The 20,137-nt window shown below is 39.7% G+C and overlaps 2 protein-coding genes across 2 annotated transcripts; one reads left to right on the forward strand and one right to left on the reverse strand.

The window, feature by feature from the left end:
* Nucleotides 1–1,411: 1,411 nt before the first annotated feature.
* LOC137092370 (uncharacterized) lies at nucleotides 1,412–3,180 on the forward strand. Its single transcript, XM_067456636.1, has 6 exons — nucleotides 1,412–1,518; nucleotides 1,766–1,811; nucleotides 1,897–1,988; nucleotides 2,244–2,354; nucleotides 2,431–2,710; nucleotides 2,837–3,180. The coding sequence occupies exons 1-6, from the start codon at nucleotides 1,427–1,429 to the stop codon at nucleotides 3,062–3,064; spliced, it is 849 nt and encodes a 282-aa protein (XP_067312737.1). The 5' UTR covers nucleotides 1,412–1,426; the 3' UTR covers nucleotides 3,065–3,180.
* A 219-nt stretch (nucleotides 3,181–3,399) lies between these two features.
* Nucleotides 3,400–19,508, reverse strand: LOC137092371 (G2/M phase-specific E3 ubiquitin-protein ligase-like). Its single transcript, XM_067456637.1, has 7 exons — nucleotides 19,377–19,508; nucleotides 5,402–5,504; nucleotides 5,003–5,165; nucleotides 4,181–4,284; nucleotides 3,844–3,988; nucleotides 3,645–3,771; nucleotides 3,400–3,562 (listed from the first exon to the last, which is right to left on the reverse strand). Exons 2-7 carry the CDS (start codon nucleotides 5,497–5,499, stop codon nucleotides 3,438–3,440), a joined length of 762 nt encoding a protein of 253 aa, XP_067312738.1. The 5' UTR covers nucleotides 5,500–5,504; nucleotides 19,377–19,508; the 3' UTR covers nucleotides 3,400–3,437.
* Nucleotides 19,509–20,137: the final 629 nt, after the last annotated feature.

Here is a 20,137-nt window from a genome sequence, read left to right on the forward strand (position 1 = left end):
TCGTTTTGGGGAAATATTACATTACTGACTACTTTTATATGGCGTCATATAGCTGTCTTTATTATGAGAGCGCACACACAATATAAGCAAGCGCAGAAACAGAAATCGAGAGCGTAAAAACAGAAACTGAACAGATGAAACATAATATTGTGGCAAGTAAAGCTGTCATCACGAGCGAATAAATTGTGATCCAGCACAGGTTTGAAGGTGGCAGCGATGTCTCAGTGAGATCGAATTCGTTTTCGGATTGGCAGCTCGGTCGCTTTATCATCTGCGCTCTCTCTGTTTGAAAATTCTCCTCGCGCTCGATTATATCTTCCAACCGGAAACACGTCATGGATTAAGGTTTGACAAGACGATCACTGATCGATTGAACTGCATTACTAAGAACTGCCACTAGAGATCAGAATTGCGACTTTGGAGTTAATTGCCAACAACAACAGATGCATCTGCTCACCTGGTTTACTGAAGCCATGGAGTCAGGAGAAAACGTGAGTTTAAAATATTTCAAATAACACATGTTGATGCGTATGCGACTTAATAGTGAATGAGTTTTGTGTTTATTTGTAATGGCTAAAGTTGCAATTTTAAAAAGTCATTAATAGGCATTTGTCTAAAACCTGCAACCTAGGCAAATAACCAACAGCCAGCAGAGGGAAAACTAGCAACAGCAGTAGCCAGTTAGTTTATGGACTGATGCATTTTAATCATTTAAATGAAAAAGTTTCACATCCATTAAATAAATTATAATTTGTAATTTACATTTTAATACAATGCATTTAAATTACACATTTAAAGCAATGCTAGTCTATTGTAGCTCAAAAAGACTAATGCAGTGTTCCTTGTTTAGGAAATCCTACGTAGCATACTGGAACGTCTGACGACAAGACTTCAGTGGATCCTTGAACAGTCTTCTGTTGACCTTGATTATTTGGAGTATGTTTGCAATCAAGAATACATCTTAATTGATGCAGCATCCCGAATCTTTGATATACCCTCCCCCATAACAGAGGGTCTGAAACAATTAGGCAGACTTGTGCATGCTGGCATAGAGGAAGAACAATGACCTATATTGTTCACACTTGAGCAAGGGGAAAGGGGACGCCCAAAATGTGTGCTCTCCGCTGATTTCCTGACATATCTTTTTGAAATACCATTACCTGTTAAGTGTGTGGCCAATCTACTCGGTGTTAGTCATAGCACAATTTTAAGAAGAATGAGAGAACTTGGCATTTCAACAAAGACTTCATACAGCTCTATGTCAGATGAAGAACTGGACAACAAAGTTGCTGCTGTTAAAGCAAGAGTCCCTAATGCTGGATACAGACTTGTCAAAGGACTGTTACAGTCCGAGGGCTATCGTGTTCAGTGGGACAGAATTAAAGGGTCTATACACAGAATAGACTCTGCTGGAGTTCTGTCCCGAATGACACGCATGGGGAGCACAGTGAGACGAACTTATTATGTCCGGGGTCCACTGTCACTTGTCCACATCGACACCAATCATAAACTAATAAGGTTTGCATGATATAGCACTAGTAGTACCAGTAGTTAGTTATGTGCTCATATTGGTTTGTATTGAAAGTGCCTTCTTCTCTTTAAAGCCAATGATTAACATAAAATGTTAAACAAATATTTAATTGTGTATTTATTCCTGTGGGTCAGGATGGTTAAAATAATATCTTCAAATTTCATATCTGACATAATTTTAAAATTGTTTAACAGTATGTTTTTTTTTTTTTTTTTTTTACTTTTTGTAACTAAGTTACAACATTGTGATATTTGGCAATGTGGATGGCTACTCAAGAAAGGTAAATATGATGTGTGCATTGGTCAGTCAGTTCGTGTGTTCCTGGTAGGCTCTCAGACAGGATAAAATTATTTTGTTGTTATTAGGTCCTGTACCTGAATGCTGCAAATAATAACAAGTCGAGCACTGCGCTTGCTTTTTTCCTGGAATCTGTGCAGCGGTTTGGTTGGCCGTCAAGGTATTGTAAAAAAGCTTCCTCTGTGTTCATCAGAACAAAGAAATATATACAGATTTGTAACAACATATGAGTGAGTAAAAAATGACAATTTTCATTTTTTGGGTGAAATATCCCTTTAAGAACATCTAAGTGAACTTATCTGTGCTGTTTTAAAACACCATGAATATGAACTAAAATTTGCCACAAAAAAAAAGATTTGTATGAAAGATAGGTTTAATTCAAAAGACATACAGTTTTCTTTGTCGCTACATGCAGAGTAAGAGGTGATCAAGGGGTCGAGAACCTGGGCATAGCACGCTGCATGTTTACAGTGCGGGGGACTGGACGAGGCAGCTTTGTGTCAGGAAAGAGTGTACATAATCAGAGGTGTGTGAAATTTGTAATACATCCTTAGAAATTGTAAATGCAAATTAATTACACTCTAAAATATGAACAATTTCAGAATCGAGCGTTTATGGAGGGACGTATGGATGGCTGTGACCCAGATCTACTACGAGGTTCTGCATGGTCTGGAAGAAGATAGCCTACTTGATCCTTCTAATAACATTCACATGTTTTGCGTTCACTACATCTTCCTACCTCGGCTGAACGACGACCTGGCAAAGTTCAGCAATGGTTGGGACAACCACCCACTACGCACGGAGCAAAACCTAACTCCAAACCAGCTGTGGGTCATGGGCCATATTCAACATTCCACCACTGAACCAGAGCATCTTGAGCAGGTATACACACAATGTATAAATTTAACATTTAAATCCAAATTCTTGTAAAAACACTTCACGTTTTAAAACAAAGTATAGCCAGTTCAGAACAGCTCCCTATGTATGTCTGCATTTGTGTTGTTGCAGCCTGCTGAGGACAACACCATTGACTGGGAAAATGTAGGGATCCCACACGGGTCTCATTATGGCATTGAAGTACCAGAGATTTCCAGCCCATTTAGTCCTGAAGAAATGGAACAGCTACAAACTACCATTAATCCTAAAGGACCATCACAATGCTTTGGCAGAGACATTTATTTGAACATGGTACAGTACATACAAATAATTCTTGCCAACTCGAACAACAATCACTAACAAGGTCATTGTTCGAACAACAGTGACAAGGATATTGCATATACCAAAAATAACTGATAACAATCATGGCACTCTCATTTTGCCATTTACTTTTAGTGTAAAAAAAAGATTTTACAATGTTAACCAAAATAAAATGTAATCTGTGCCAAACATTAATCATTGTCTTCATTGTTCCACAAATTAAACTCTACCAAAGACATTCCCAAAACGCAGAGCCAGAGTTAGTACATGTTTGAACTCACTGTAAGAGCTCATGTGTGCTACTGGAAAAGTTATGGTCTTGGTACAAGCACTAACTATTGGAAAACAAATTGTATGTGCTTCCTGTTGGCAGACATGATTGAATTTCACATGAATTTCAAAATTGTTTCTCTCACTTGGTAGTACTGGCTTGTGTGCCTGGCCAGTTAACCACTGCAGAACAGCCGGAACTGTAAGTGTCTGAAACCACTTCAGTGTCTGAGTCTTCGATTTCGGCAAAGTGCTCAGGAACTGCATCTAATAAAGTAAAATACTACATTTAATTTCCACTTACGAAAAAACTCAAGCAACTCAAATTTGCACAATTAAAGTTCTGTACCATCATCCTCTAGTTCCTGAAGAAAATCTTGAAAGTAGTTCAGAATACTTTGTTCAAGATTATGTCTTGAGGTGCCTTGTTCACTTAAGTCAGGTTTGCAGCTTGCCATAAGGAAGTTTGCATCGGGCTAGTAAAGACAAAAGAATAATAAATATCACAGAATTTATGCCTAGCTTCAACTAAATTCAAACGATTTTACCTTGTTATCCTGCAGTGGCACAAACAAGGGCCGACAGAGGTCCATGTGTTGTTCCATCACATCTGGAAGGTTGTAGAGCTGCAAGCCTTTTCGCATTTGCTCAAGCATGGGCAGAACTCGGGCCAGGGAGTTTAGAGTGATTGTTCTGAAGAATAAAATTTTTTTTTTAGTATAAACATATTCCACTCTCAATAACACAAGATAAATTATGCATAATGTTAGATTTTATGCTTTTATAAAAAAAAGTACTAGAAAACACTTAGATCCATCAATAACACATACCTAAAAAGCTTTAGCAGTTGATAAATCAATGAGGTACATTTTAGTAGCTACAAACCTTATTATTGGGTCCTTTCTGTCTGTTTTTATGAGACCCGTATATCCACAGGAAAGCAGATTATCAGTGAGACTCTGTAATTCGTCATCGGTGGCTATTCTTACCTGTAACATACAGGTTACATGATACATGCAGTGCACACATACTTTTTTACTTTTTTGATGGGACACCTATTGTATGTAATTGAACAATATATTTTATGCTCTTAAAAAACACAGTACACTTCATCTTCAGGAGGATTTTGTGCCCAAACTTAGTTAAATAGCTTTCCACAAAATATGAGAGCATATACTAAAGGTATTTATTTTCTGTTGAGGTGTACAGATGGCCAAACACTCATTTAATACAGCAGATTAATTACATTTAAAACAATTATGGGTGGTTTCCCGAACAGGTCTCATCCTAGTTTGAGCTGTTTTAATTTAAAAACGTCTTGCACTGACGTATATATCAGTGTCATTGTTTTGTTTTTAAGATGCACACCAGTATTGTTTTTTGTAAGGTTTGTTTAACTACTTAAATGCCCTAATATAACTAAAGCCTAGTACTGGATTAATCTAAACCATGTCCGGTCTAAACCCTGTTTCCCGGACAGGGATTATTTTAAACCAGGATTAGGCCTTAGTTTAATTATGAAATATAAGTAGTATTAACAAACATGCCTTACTAAAACATTGCTTGTGTGCATTCTGAGTCAAAACGAAGTGCACTGGTGTATTTTAAGATATATCAGTGCAAATTTTCAGTTTGGACGACTAGTCTAATCCCCTGTCCGGGAAACCACCCCATAATATTGCATATATACCATTACTATAGCTTTACCTTTTCAATCAATTCGATGGTTTCTACATCTGTGACATCTTCGTGGGTTAACACCACACGGTCAAAATCTCCTGTAGCAAGATAGGTGTAGCACCAATTGCGCATGAAGTCAGGTGCTGGACCTCCTTGAGCCAAGGAGCAAGCAATGATCTCTCCAAAGCTCCTAAGGATATTTAAAAGACAAATTTCAAGCATATACACCACCAATCAAAACTCTGAGTACACTTTCATAACTTTATATTCAAAGTGTACCAAAACTTTTAATTGGTAGTGTATACACACACACACACACACACACACACACACACACACACACACACACACACACACACACACACACACAAAAAAAAGGAAAATACATAAGTAAAACTTAATGCAATAAAAAGGTTTTCTTAAAACCTGAAGTAGCTCTCTTCCAGGGCACTTATTGAGTATATAGGATTCTTTCCCTTGTTATCAGGGCCAGGCTCAAAGTAGCGTAATTCAATTCCATTCATCAGGTCTGCCAAAATCAAAGTGCACGTAAGTTTGTAATGGAGCATTACATGAAAATGCGAACTCAGTGTTTCATATATCACTGTCAAACAACGAATAATCCAAGCTAATGCAAAAAATTTTTAACCAAATCATTATGATAATTATCTTCATTATTTATCTGAACGAAAAAATAAAAATAATGAGAAAGAAAAGGGTGTGGTCCGCTAACGGAGAAAAAGAAGGGACATGCGTGAAGGAAAGGGAAGCGAAGACGAGACGCGGAAGTGAGAGCCGGGTGGAAATGGCGGAATGGGGCTGTTGAGCGGTTGCTGAGAATAATTAGTTGTTGTTGGAGTTTACCTACTCTCGATTGAATCGAAAACCTTGTGGGTACACCAGGAAGACCGCTGGAATCTTCGGATGTCCTCTGCAAAGGGAAGAATTGTGGCAATCAGAAAGGAAAAGGCCTCCGTCAACGCCGAACGGGTTTGAGGGATTTTGATTCTCCTCTTATAACTTGACTGTTGGCAGAAGCTAATTATTCTTGAAGAAACTTTTTTCCCCTTGACTCTTAAGATAGGAGAGCGCAAAACAGACTGTTTCCATGCTTTTAAACTTCTTGCGATCTCTCATTCTCTTAAAAAAGTTAGACCCTTGGTAGATTTTTTTCTTTTGGCCATTTCCCCGTTGGAAAAACGAACTCTAACGAATTACGAATAACGAATATAGAACTTTAAATTGAATATTTTTTGGTTGGAGTAGTTTGTTTTATTTCGAGGGTTTTGGTTATTTATTCTATTTATTTTGTTTGACTTATGGAAAATGTGATTTTGAATATCATGACCATGTAAGTTTTGTATAGAAAATTCTTTGAACCAGTTTATGTCATTGAGATGTTTTGAACTAAAATAATAATACTTTATTTCTGAACTTTGCGAGAGGCATTCGATGTGTAGTTTTTCGACAGTAATATAAACTGTCTGGCGCCCGAACAAAACCTTTCAACTGCCTGGCCCCGCTACAGAGTGGCGCCCGAACAGGGACTTGAACTTTTGAACTTGAACTTTTGAACTTGAACTTTTGAACTTGGACTTTGAACTTGAACTTAAAATGAAATTTTTTTCGCTCAGGACATGAACTTAAAATGAAACTGGACATGACTTTTGGTTGATGATTTATTTCATAAACACTGGAACTGAAATAACAGGTTAAAAAAAAAAAAAAAAAAAATGCCTGAACTTATAAGTGTCATATACAAAATGTGTTTTTGAGAACAACCCTGTTTTACATGTTTGTATCCTTGCCTACATGCTGATTGACGATAATTGAGTCTATTTTTTGTGTCAGAAATCCCTGTATTGTATTAATTTTTTTTTCTTCCATTGCCATGGCTACTCCTATACTTTACCCAGCTCTCTCTGCCTCCTTAGACTTGGAACATGTTCCCCCTGACATTTCTACCCCTGTATATGTGCCCACCTTGGTTCCATCCCGTACTAGAAGTCAAATGCCCCATACACATGATCAGTCCCAAGCTTCTTCTTTGCCACAGTCTTTGGACATGGATCTGGTGTCCCCTGTATTGGAAAAATCAAGTAAATCAAGTTGGGAAGACCAAAAGGAACCTCTTGAGGGGCTCTCCACACGAGAAGGTGTTTCTATTGATGCTGTTCAGTGTGAACTCCCATTGGTACTTCCTACCCCTGGAAGGGAATTGGGTAGGCTTACTGACCAAGCCCATGACCATCTGGACAAATTTCAACAGAAACAGGATAAAGTTCTAAATGAGTTGGCCAAACAAGTTCAACGTAGTCGATTCCATCTGGAATCAAAATTGAACAAACTCACTGGACAAACCGAGCAAAGTCTTCGGAACCTCCACACATTTGTATCAGCCAGTAAAGAAAAGTTTGACCATGAAATGGACACCATCATGAAAGCCAATAAAACCGTGATTTCAAGTGAAGTGGATCAAGCCAAAGCTACAATTGTGTCTGATCTTGGATTTATGATTAAGCAGATGCAAATTGAATTTCAAGATGAGCTACAAGTTACACAGAAAATGTTTGACAAAAAGAATGTTGAATTGATCAAATGCGTGGGTGACTGTACCTCAATGTTAAAAATCCTGTCTACAAAAGTGGATGATGTAAGTGAGAAAGTAAATTCAATTGCTGCAACTCACAAGAGGGAAATAGAAGGTATACATGACAAAATTAAGCAAATAACTCAGCCAGCATTATCTTTTCAACAAAGCAGTGCAACAGTAATACCCGCTGTTTCTGGTTTTACTCCAGTTTCCAAAACTGATCACATCAGACTAACCTTTCCTACCTATGGTAGGCCAGGAGATGATCCTGATCCATTACTTTATCTATCCAAGTGTGATGATTTCCTTGCATTACATCCCTTAGCAGACACAGATATTTTGGCTACTTTCAGAACAGTTTTCCATGGTACGGCACGAGATTGGTGGGAGATAACTCGCACCAAAGTAACATCTTGGGAAGAATTCAAGACCTCTTTCGTGTCAGCATTTCTGGCTGAAGACTATAAGGACGAACTCGCTGAACGTGTTCGAACTAAAAAACAGGGGGAAAATGAATCCATCAGAGATTTTGCATATTCGTATAGAGCTCTCTGTACAAGATGGAACCCTGAACTCACAGAGTTAGACATTGTGAAGCTGATTGTGAAACACATAAAACCTTATCTGGCTAGTCAACTCCGTGGAAGAGTGAATGATGTGGACGAGCTTGTGCGTCTTGGTCATCAATTGGAAAGAGACCATGATCAGCAGCTTGAGTATGAACGTAACTTTCATGGGAGAAAGGTAACGTCAATGCAGAAAGGATTGTATCCTGGAAGTCAGCAAGGAGAAAAAACACCTATGTGTTGGCGCTGCAAAGGTTCACATCCTCCTGGCTCATGTCCGCATTATACTTCTGCCTCTTCTCAGTTTGCCAATCAAAACAAGCAAAAATCTGATAATTCGCAAAGCAGTAGACACTCCGGTAAAACCTCTGTGTCGTCAATGACGACCTCCAAGCCAGATCATAAAGACTTTTCTTCTTTTTCAATGGCTGTTCCACCACAACTTCTTGTACCAATACATATTAAGTCTTGGTATGGAAAGGCTATTCTTGATACAGGAGCCAGCTATACATTACTACATGAAGATCTCTGGGCTGAACTAAATAGTTCAAAAGAAGGTCTTAGGCCTTGGACCCATGGACCTTTGTATTTAGCCAATGGTGAATCAGAGTCACCTCTTGGTTGGACTGCTTTAGAGATTGGGCTACATGGCAATATCATTAACATCTCTGCAGCTGTGCTTCCAGCAAAAGCTCTTGCATATGGAATTGTCCTAGGTCTCGATTTCATCTCGTGTAGCAAACTTCAGATAAATGTAGCAGATCAAGTATATGGGTTCAAAAATACACCCTCTGTTGTCCATCCCTTCCAACCTGGTAATGCATCTGTGGCTGGATGGAAAGGGTTTGGAAAGAAGAACAACAAAAGATGTTACGAACAAAAACATCAGCTCGGCCTCATTAGCTCCATTCCACCACCTATGTGTGCTTTAGAAGAAGTCCAATTCAATATGCAAGATTATATAGAGCAGGCTGTTTCCTCCGCCCAACTACCTGAGGTTGTAAAGCCACATCTACGGGAACTTCTGCAATCAAACCCTGAGGTTTGTACCCACACAACTGGCAAAACAACGGTACTACAGCATCAAATATATTCCACAGTTAATGTTCCCATAAAACAAAAACCCTATCGGATGTCCCCAACAAAACAGGCCATAGTCAAAGAACAGCTTAAGGAGATGTTGTCCTCTGGAATTATTGAACCATCACATTCGGGCTGGTCTTCGCCTGTAGTGTTGGTCCCTAAAAAGGATGGTGGTCATAGATTCTGCGTGGACTATAGGAAACTTAACTCATTTACTGAAAATGATGCTTACCCTCTTCCTTCAATTGCAGAAATTCTAGAGTCCCTTGCTGGTTCAGTAATTTTTACCACCATTGACTTAAACAGTGGATATTGGCAAGTATCAATGGCCCCCGAAAGTAAGTTCAAGACTGCTTTTATAACCCCCTCAGGACTCTATCACTTCAATGTAATGCCTTTTGGGTTAAAAAATGCTCCAGCTACTTTCCAGCGGCTAATGGAGTTGGTCTTGGGAAATTTACGGGGACATTGTTGTCTTGTCTATTTAGATGATATCATCATCTATTCCTCGTCTGTGTCCCAACATTTCTTAGACATTCAAAAGGTGTTTAACCAACTACGTCAAGCAGGTCTCACTATCAACATGAAGAAAAGTAAATTCTGCTTGGAAGAAATCAAGTTTTTGGGACACATTGTGAGTATCAAAGGTGTCACTGCAGACCCTGGAAAAGTGCAGAGCATTCAATCGTATCCAGTCCCAAAAAACCTCAAAGAGGTGCAAAGGTTTCTTGGGTTGTCGGGGTGGTACCATCGTTTTGTTCCAGGGTTCTCTAAGATTGCAGAACCTTTGAATGACTTGAAGAAGAAGGGGCATCCTTTCATCTGGTCTTCTGAATGCCAACAGGCTTTTGATCAACTTAAAGCATGTTTGATTTCACATCCGGTACTTGGCCATCCAAAGCCAAACCTTCCGTTTACTGTCTATACGGATGCGAGCGAGACCGGTCTTGGGGCTGTTCTTGCACAGAAAACAGGCCCAGACACGGAACAAGTAATAGCATATGCTAGCAGAACATTAAATAAGGCAGAAACAAACTATTCCGCTACAGAAAAAGAGTGCCTGGCGGTTGTGTGGGCCCTTGAAAAGTGGCAACACTATTTAGAGCAAAAATTGTTCACAGTAATTACTGATCATTCTGCCCTGCAATGGGTCCTTACTTCCCAGAAAACCACAAATCGTCTTTTAAGATGGGCTCTGAGGTTACAGAAATTTGATTTCGTAGTGGAATACCGAAAGGGTAAGCTCAATGTAATTCCTGACGCTCTTTCCCGGATTCCTACCACCACTGGATGTGTCCTGTTTTCTTCGGAAAAAGAGAAGGATGACCTTCCTCTCACTGCCGACCTCATTTGGGAAGAACAACACAAGGACCCTGAGATTGAGAAATTGTTTAAGGCAGTAGCAGAGGGAGAAAAAGAAGCTGAGGAGAAATATACGGTCTTGGAGGATAAGTTGTACAGAAAGAAACAAGTAAATGGTACACAAAATCACTACCGCATATACATTCCATCCTCACTTACTTTCCAGATGTTTGAAGCTTACCACAAGAATCCTCTCAGTGGCCACCTAGGAATCTTTAAGACATATAAGAGACTTCATGCTGTTGCGTTCTGGCCAGGGATGTGGTCGGATGTGAAAAAGCTCACCAAAAGTTGTGAAAAGTGCCAGGTCCTGAAATACGACAACAAAAAGCCTGCAGGGAAAATGCAGCAAAACATTGTTAACAGTCCTAATGAGATGTTAGGAGTGGACATCATGGGTCCCTTTCCCCGAAGCTCTCAACAGAATGAGTATGTGTTGGTGACTGTGGACTATCATACCCGATGGGTAGAGATCTTTCCCATGCGTGCAGCAATATCTCAAACCATTGCACGTATCCTCAGAGCAGAAATCTTTACACGATGGGGAGTCCCAACATACATCCTTTCGGACCGTGGTTCTCAGTTTATTTCGGCTGTATTTCAAGAACTCTGTAGACAGTGGGCGATCACTCAAAAACTCACCACTGCGTATCACCCACAGACTAATATGACTGAACGGGTGAATCGCACCTTAAAATGCATGATGGCATCTTATGTCGAAGAAAATCACAAAAAGTGGGATCTCTACCTCCCAGAATTCAGGTTTGCATTAAACTCTGCGGTACAAGAAACCATCGGACTAACACCTGCAGAACTGCACATTGGGAGGAAACTTCAGAGCCCTATGGATAAAATTCTTCAGGCAGATATTACTGTTCATCCCGACACTGTTCCCTATGAGACTGTCCATCGACTGAAACGGTTTCAAGAAAATGCGGAAATATGCTCTAAGAAAGCACGCCTTCGTCAGCTTAGAAACTATAATAAAAATCGAAGGGAAGTGTCTTACAAATTTCAAGATCGAGTCTGGGTAAGGAACTTTCCGCAGTCAAGTGCATTACATCATTTTACTGCTAAATTAGCCAAGAAGTGGAAAGGACCTTACCGAATCGTACGTAAATTGGGACCTGTGAACTATCAGGTAGTGATCGAAAGCACTGGGGAAGATGTCAGAAATGTTCATGTGTGTAATCTCAAACCTTGCTACCCTACAGCTGAAGATCTGGAAAGAAAAGAAAAACAGAACCTTTTAGATCTCTTTCTGGAATCCTCAGACGAGGATGATTTCCCTGGATTTGATGCCAACCATGGGTTGACTTCCCAAGGGGGGAAGAGTGTGTAATGGAGCATTACATGAAAATGCGAACTCAGTGTTTCATATATCACTGTCAAACAACGAATAATCCAAGCTAATGCAAAAAATTTTTAACCAAATCATTATGATAATTATCTTCATTATTTATCTGAACGAAAAAATAAAAATAATGAGAAAGAAAAGGGTGTGGTCCGCTAACGGAGAAAAAGAAGGGACATGCGTGAAGGAAAGGGAAGCGAAGACGAGACGCGGAAGTGAGAGCCGGGTGGAAATGGCGGAATGGGGCTGTTGAGCGGTTGCTGAGAATAATTAGTTGTTGTTGGAGTTTACCTACTCTCGATTGAATCGAAAACCTTGTGGGTACACCAGGAAGACCGCTGGAATCTTCGGATGTCCTCTGCAAAGGGAAGAATTGTGGCAATCAGAAAGGAAAAGGCCTCCGTCAACGCCGAACGGGTTTGAGGGATTTTGATTCTCCTCTTATAACTTGACTGTTGGCAGAAGCTAATTATTCTTGAAGAAACTTTTTTCCCCTTGACTCTTAAGATAGGAGAGCGCAAAACAGACTGTTTCCATGCTTTTAAACTTCTTGCGATCTCTCATTCTCTTAAAAAAGTTAGACCCTTGGTAGATTTTTTTCTTTTGGCCATTTCCCCGTTGGAAAAACGAACTCTAACGAATTACGAATAACGAATATAGAACTTTAAATTGAATATTTTTTGGTTGGAGTAGTTTGTTTTATTTCGAGGGTTTTGGTTATTTATTCTATTTATTTTGTTTGACTTATGGAAAATGTGATTTTGAATATCATGACCATGTAAGTTTTGTATAGAAAATTCTTTGAACCAGTTTATGTCATTGAGATGTTTTGAACTAAAATAATAATACTTTATTTCTGAACTTTGCGAGAGGCATTCGATGTGTAGTTTTTCGACAGTAATATAAACTGTCTGGCGCCCGAACAAAACCTTTCAACTGCCTGGCCCCGCTACAGAGTGGCGCCCGAACAGGGACTTGAACTTTTGAACTTGAACTTTTGAACTTGAACTTTTGAACTTGGACTTTGAACTTGGACTTTGAACTTGAACTTAAAATGAAATTTTTTTCGCTCAGGACATGAACTTAAAATGAAACTGGACATGACTTTTGGTTGATGATTTATTTCATAAACACTGGAACTGAAATAACAGGTTAAAAAAAAAAAAAAAAAAAAAAAAAAAAAAATGCCTGAACTTATAAGTGTCATATACAAAATGTGTTTTTGAGAACAACCCTGTTTTACATGTTTGTATCCTTGCCTACATGCTGATTGACGATAATTGAGTCTATTTTTTGTGTCAGAAATCCCTGTATTGTATTAATTTTTTTTTCTTCCATTGCCATGGCTACTCCTATACTTTACCCAGCTCTCTCTGCCTCCTTAGACTTGGAACATGTTCCCCCTGACATTTCTACCCCTGTATATGTGCCCACCTTGGTTCCATCCCGTACTAGAAGTCAAATGCCCCATACACATGATCAGTCCCAAGCTTCTTCTTTGCCACAGTCTTTGGACATGGATCTGGTGTCCCCTGTATTGGAAAAATCAAGTAAATCAAGTTGGGAAGACCAAAAGGAACCTCTTGAGGGGCTCTCCACACGAGAAGGTGTTTCTATTGATGCTGTTCAGTGTGAACTCCCATTGGTACTTCCTACCCCTGGAAGGGAATTGGGTAGGCTTACTGACCAAGCCCATGACCATCTGGACAAATTTCAACAGAAACAGGATAAAGTTCTAAATGAGTTGGCCAAACAAGTTCAACGTAGTCGATTCCATCTGGAATCAAAATTGAACAAACTCACTGGACAAACCGAGCAAAGTCTTCGGAACCTCCACACATTTGTATCAGCCAGTAAAGAAAAGTTTGACCATGAAATGGACACCATCATGAAAGCCAATAAAACCGTGATTTCAAGTGAAGTGGATCAAGCCAAAGCTACAATTGTGTCTGATCTTGGATTTATGATTAAGCAGATGCAAATTGAATTTCAAGATGAGCTACAAGTTACACAGAAAATGTTTGACAAAAAGAATGTTGAATTGATCAAATGCGTGGGTGACTGTACCTCAATGTTAAAAATCCTGTCTACAAAAGTGGATGATGTAAGTGAGAAAGTAAATTCAATTGCTGCAACTCACAAGAGGGAAATAGAAGGTATACATGACAAAATTAAGCAAATAACTCAGCCAGCATTATCTTTTCAACAAAGCAGTGCAACAGTAATACCCGCTGTTTCTGGTTTTACTCCAGTTTCCAAAACTGATCACATCAGACTAACCTTTCCTACCTATGGTAGGCCAGGAGATGATCCTGATCCATTACTTTATCTATCCAAGTGTGATGATTTCCTTGCATTACATCCCTTAGCAGACACAGATATTTTGGCTACTTTCAGAACAGTTTTCCATGGTACGGCACGAGATTGGTGGGAGATAACTCGCACCAAAGTAACATCTTGGGAAGAATTCAAGACCTCTTTCGTGTCAGCATTTCTGGCTGAAGACTATAAGGACGAACTCGCTGAACGTGTTCGAACTAAAAAACAGGGGGAAAATGAATCCATCAGAGATTTTGCATATTCGTATAGAGCTCTCTGTACAAGATGGAACCCTGAACTCACAGAGTTAGACATTGTGAAGCTGATTGTGAAACACATAAAACCTTATCTGGCTAGTCAACTCCGTGGAAGAGTGAATGATGTGGACGAGCTTGTGCGTCTTGGTCATCAATTGGAAAGAGACCATGATCAGCAGCTTGAGTATGAACGTAACTTTCATGGGAGAAAGGTAACGTCAATGCAGAAAGGATTGTATCCTGGAAGTCAGCAAGGAGAAAAAACACCTATGTGTTGGCGCTGCAAAGGTTCACATCCTCCTGGCTCATGTCCGCATTATACTTCTGCCTCTTCTCAGTTTGCCAATCAAAACAAGCAAAAATCTGATAATTCGCAAAGCAGTAGACACTCCGGTAAAACCTCTGTGTCGTCAATGACGACCTCCAAGCCAGATCATAAAGACTTTTCTTCTTTTTCAATGGCTGTTCCACCACAACTTCTTGTACCAATACATATTAAGTCTTGGTATGGAAAGGCTATTCTTGATACAGGAGCCAGCTATACATTACTACATGAAGATCTCTGGGCTGAACTAAATAGTTCAAAAGAAGGTCTTAGGCCTTGGACCCATGGACCTTTGTATTTAGCCAATGGTGAATCAGAGTCACCTCTTGGTTGGACTGCTTTAGAGATTGGGCTACATGGCAATATCATTAACATCTCTGCAGCTGTGCTTCCAGCAAAAGCTCTTGCATATGGAATTGTCCTAGGTCTCGATTTCATCTCGTGTAGCAAACTTCAGATAAATGTAGCAGATCAAGTATATGGGTTCAAAAATACACCCTCTGTTGTCCATCCCTTCCAACCTGGTAATGCATCTGTGGCTGGATGGAAAGGGTTTGGAAAGAAGAACAACAAAAGATGTTACGAACAAAAACATCAGCTCGGCCTCATTAGCTCCATTCCACCACCTATGTGTGCTTTAGAAGAAGTCCAATTCAATATGCAAGATTATATAGAGCAGGCTGTTTCCTCCGCCCAACTACCTGAGGTTGTAAAGCCACATCTACGGGAACTTCTGCAATCAAACCCTGAGGTTTGTACCCACACAACTGGCAAAACAACGGTACTACAGCATCAAATATATTCCACAGTTAATGTTCCCATAAAACAAAAACCCTATCGGATGTCCCCAACAAAACAGGCCATAGTCAAAGAACAGCTTAAGGAGATGTTGTCCTCTGGAATTATTGAACCATCACATTCGGGCTGGTCTTCGCCTGTAGTGTTGGTCCCTAAAAAGGATGGTGGTCATAGATTCTGCGTGGACTATAGGAAACTTAACTCATTTACTGAAAATGATGCTTACCCTCTTCCTTCAATTGCAGAAATTCTAGAGTCCCTTGCTGGTTCAGTAATTTTTACCACCATTGACTTAAACAGTGGATATTGGCAAGTATCAATGGCCCCCGAAAGTAAGTTCAAGACTGCTTTTATAACCCCCTCAGGACTCTATCACTTCAATGTAATGCCTTTTGGGTTAAAAAATGCTCCAGCTACTTTCCAGCGGCTAATGGAGTTGGTCTTGGGAAATTTACGGGGACATTGTTGTCTTGTCTATTTAGATGATATCATCATCTATTCCTCGTCTGTGTCCCAACATTTCTTAGACATTCAAAAGGTGTTTAACCAACTACGTCAAGCAGGTCTCACTATCAACATGAAGAAAAGTAAATTCTGCTTGGAAGAAATCAAGTTTTTGGGACACATTGTGAGTATCAAAGGTGTCACTGCAGACCCTGGAAAAGTGCAGAGCATTCAATCGTATCCAGTCCCAAAAAACCTCAAAGAGGTGCAAAGGTTTCTTGGGTTGTCGGGGTGGTACCATCGTTTTGTTCCAGGGTTCTCTAAGATTGCAGAACCTTTGAATGACTTGAAGAAGAAGGGGCATCCTTTCATCTGGTCTTCTGAATGCCAACAGGCTTTTGATCAACTTAAAGCATGTTTGATTTCACATCCGGTACTTGGCCATCCAAAGCCAAACCTTCCGTTTACTGTCTATACGGATGCGAGCGAGACCGGTCTTGGGGCTGTTCTTGCACAGAAAACAGGCCCAGACACGGAACAAGTAATAGCATATGCTAGCAGAACATTAAATAAGGCAGAAACAAACTATTCCGCTACAGAAAAAGAGTGCCTGGCGGTTGTGTGGGCCCTTGAAAAGTGGCAACACTATTTAGAGCAAAAATTGTTCACAGTAATTACTGATCATTCTGCCCTGCAATGGGTCCTTACTTCCCAGAAAACCACAAATCGTCTTTTAAGATGGGCTCTGAGGTTACAGAAATTTGATTTCGTAGTGGAATACCGAAAGGGTAAGCTCAATGTAATTCCTGACGCTCTTTCCCGGATTCCTACCACCACTGGATGTGTCCTGTTTTCTTCGGAAAAAGAGAAGGATGACCTTCCTCTCACTGCCGACCTCATTTGGGAAGAACAACACAAGGACCCTGAGATTGAGAAATTGTTTAAGGCAGTAGCAGAGGGAGAAAAAGAAGCTGAGGAGAAATATACGGTCTTGGAGGATAAGTTGTACAGAAAGAAACAAGTAAATGGTACACAAAATCACTACCGCATATACATTCCATCCTCACTTACTTTCCAGATGTTTGAAGCTTACCACAAGAATCCTCTCAGTGGCCACCTAGGAATCTTTAAGACATATAAGAGACTTCATGCTGTTGCGTTCTGGCCAGGGATGTGGTCGGATGTGAAAAAGCTCACCAAAAGTTGTGAAAAGTGCCAGGTCCTGAAATACGACAACAAAAAGCCTGCAGGGAAAATGCAGCAAAACATTGTTAACAGTCCTAATGAGATGTTAGGAGTGGACATCATGGGTCCCTTTCCCCGAAGCTCTCAACAGAATGAGTATGTGTTGGTGACTGTGGACTATCATACCCGATGGGTAGAGATCTTTCCCATGCGTGCAGCAATATCTCAAACCATTGCACGTATCCTCAGAGCAGAAATCTTTACACGATGGGGAGTCCCAACATACATCCTTTCGGACCGTGGTTCTCAGTTTATTTCGGCTGTATTTCAAGAACTCTGTAGACAGTGGGCGATCACTCAAAAACTCACCACTGCGTATCACCCACAGACTAATATGACTGAACGGGTGAATCGCACCTTAAAATGCATGATGGCATCTTATGTCGAAGAAAATCACAAAAAGTGGGATCTCTACCTCCCAGAATTCAGGTTTGCATTAAACTCTGCGGTACAAGAAACCATCGGACTAACACCTGCAGAACTGCACATTGGGAGGAAACTTCAGAGCCCTATGGATAAAATTCTTCAGGCAGATATTACTGTTCATCCCGACACTGTTCCCTATGAGACTGTCCATCGACTGAAACGGTTTCAAGAAAATGCGGAAATATGCTCTAAGAAAGCACGCCTTCGTCAGCTTAGAAACTATAATAAAAATCGAAGGGAAGTGTCTTACAAATTTCAAGATCGAGTCTGGGTAAGGAACTTTCCGCAGTCAAGTGCATTACATCATTTTACTGCTAAATTAGCCAAGAAGTGGAAAGGACCTTACCGAATCGTACGTAAATTGGGACCTGTGAACTATCAGGTAGTGATCGAAAGCACTGGGGAAGATGTCAGAAATGTTCATGTGTGTAATCTCAAACCTTGCTACCCTACAGCTGAAGATCTGGAAAGAAAAGAAAAACAGAACCTTTTAGATCTCTTTCTGGAATCCTCAGACGAGGATGATTTCCCTGGATTTGATGCCAACCATGGGTTGACTTCCCAAGGGGGGAAGAGTGTGTAATGGAGCATTACATGAAAATGCGAACTCAGTGTTTCATATATCACTGTCAAACAACGAATAATCCAAGCTAATGCAAAAAAATTTTAACCAAATCATTATGATAATTATCTTCATTATTTATCTGAACGAAAAAATAAAAATAATGAGAAAGAAAAGGGTGTGGTCCGCTAACGGAGAAAAAGAAGGGACATGCGTGAAGGAAAGGGAAGCGAAGACGAGACGCGGAAGTGAGAGCCGGGTGGAAATGGCGGAATGGGGCTGTTGAGCGGTTGCTGAGAATAATTAGTTGTTGTTGGAGTTTACCTACTCTCGATTGAATCGAAAACCTTGTGGGTACACCAGGAAGACCGCTGGAATCTTCGGATGTCCTCTGCAAAGGGAAGAATTGTGGCAATCAGAAAGGAAAAGGCCTCCGTCAACGCCGAACGGGTTTGAGGGATTTTGATTCTCCTCTTATAACTTGACTGTTGGCAGAAGCTAATTATTCTTGAAGAAACTTTTTTCCCCTTGACTCTTAAGATAGGAGAGCGCAAAACAGACTGTTTCCATGCTTTTAAACTTCTTGCGATCTCTCATTCTCTTAAAAAAGTTAGACCCTTGGTAGATTTTTTTCTTTTGGCCATTTCCCCGTTGGAAAAACGAACTCTAACGAATTACGAATAACGAATATAGAACTTTAAATTGAATATTTTTTGGTTGGAGTAGTTTGTTTTATTTCGAGGGTTTTGGTTATTTATTCTATTTATTTTGTTTGACTTATGGAAAATGTGATTTTGAATATCATGACCATGTAAGTTTTGTATAGAAAATTCTTTGAACCAGTTTATGTCATTGAGATGTTTTGAACTAAAATAATAATACTTTATTTCTGAACTTTGCGAGAGGCATTCGATGTGTAGTTTTTCGACAGTAATATAAACTGTCTGGCGCCCGAACAAAACCTTTCAACTGCCTGGCCCCGCTACAAGTTAAACAGCACAAGAAGAGAATATCAACGAGATATTGTTCACAACAACTGATACACCAAAAAAATGAAAGACAGTTACCAGTAAGGAACTCCTTCTTTATTGCTCCTGTATCTATACCTGCCTCTCCAACAAAACAAACTTTAAGGGAGCATTTTGGGGTGCTTTTCTTTTGTCTTTTCCATTGTTGAATAGCACGGTGAAAGAAGTTAGATCGAGTGACACAGACTGAGAATGTCTGAGAGTTGTCCACCTGTTCATCTAGATTTTGCAGGATGTCATCAAGGCTGGAAAAACGACAACTCAATCACATATGTGTGTGTGTGTCACACAGACACACACATATATTTCACGATAACAATTTCACAATTTATCTACTGTAATCGGTTCTGACCTTTGAGGCTCATTTTTTTCTACATCCAAGGTTCCTTGGTTTTCTACAGGTCTGAGAAATATATACAATAGAAAAGAGAACAATGTCACAATGGGAAAACTTTTGTTCCTTCAAAAAAATAAATGATACTCTATTGAACATTAATGAAACATGTTTTTAAACCTGGGTAACATTTGGATGCTTAAATTACATTAATTACATTTAAAAAGCTAATAATGAGAAATACAATTCATCACAAAGTAAATTACATGAAGTTCAAATAATCTGTATTTCATATTTTATTCTGCAATAGCCTGATGTGTTTCAGAACATAGGATAGTTTAACCACTCCTACCTCTCACCACATGTGCTTGCATGCACCTCTAGAAAATAAATAGGAAATGGTTCCTGGCATATTGGGCAAGATGCATACTCGCTCTGAAAATATGAGAATACATACATGGAAACA

This window comes from Pseudorasbora parva, chromosome 11, assembly GCF_024679245.1.
Source record: "Pseudorasbora parva isolate DD20220531a chromosome 11, ASM2467924v1, whole genome shotgun sequence".
Classification (NCBI taxonomy): Eukaryota; Metazoa; Chordata; class Actinopteri; order Cypriniformes; family Gobionidae; genus Pseudorasbora; species Pseudorasbora parva.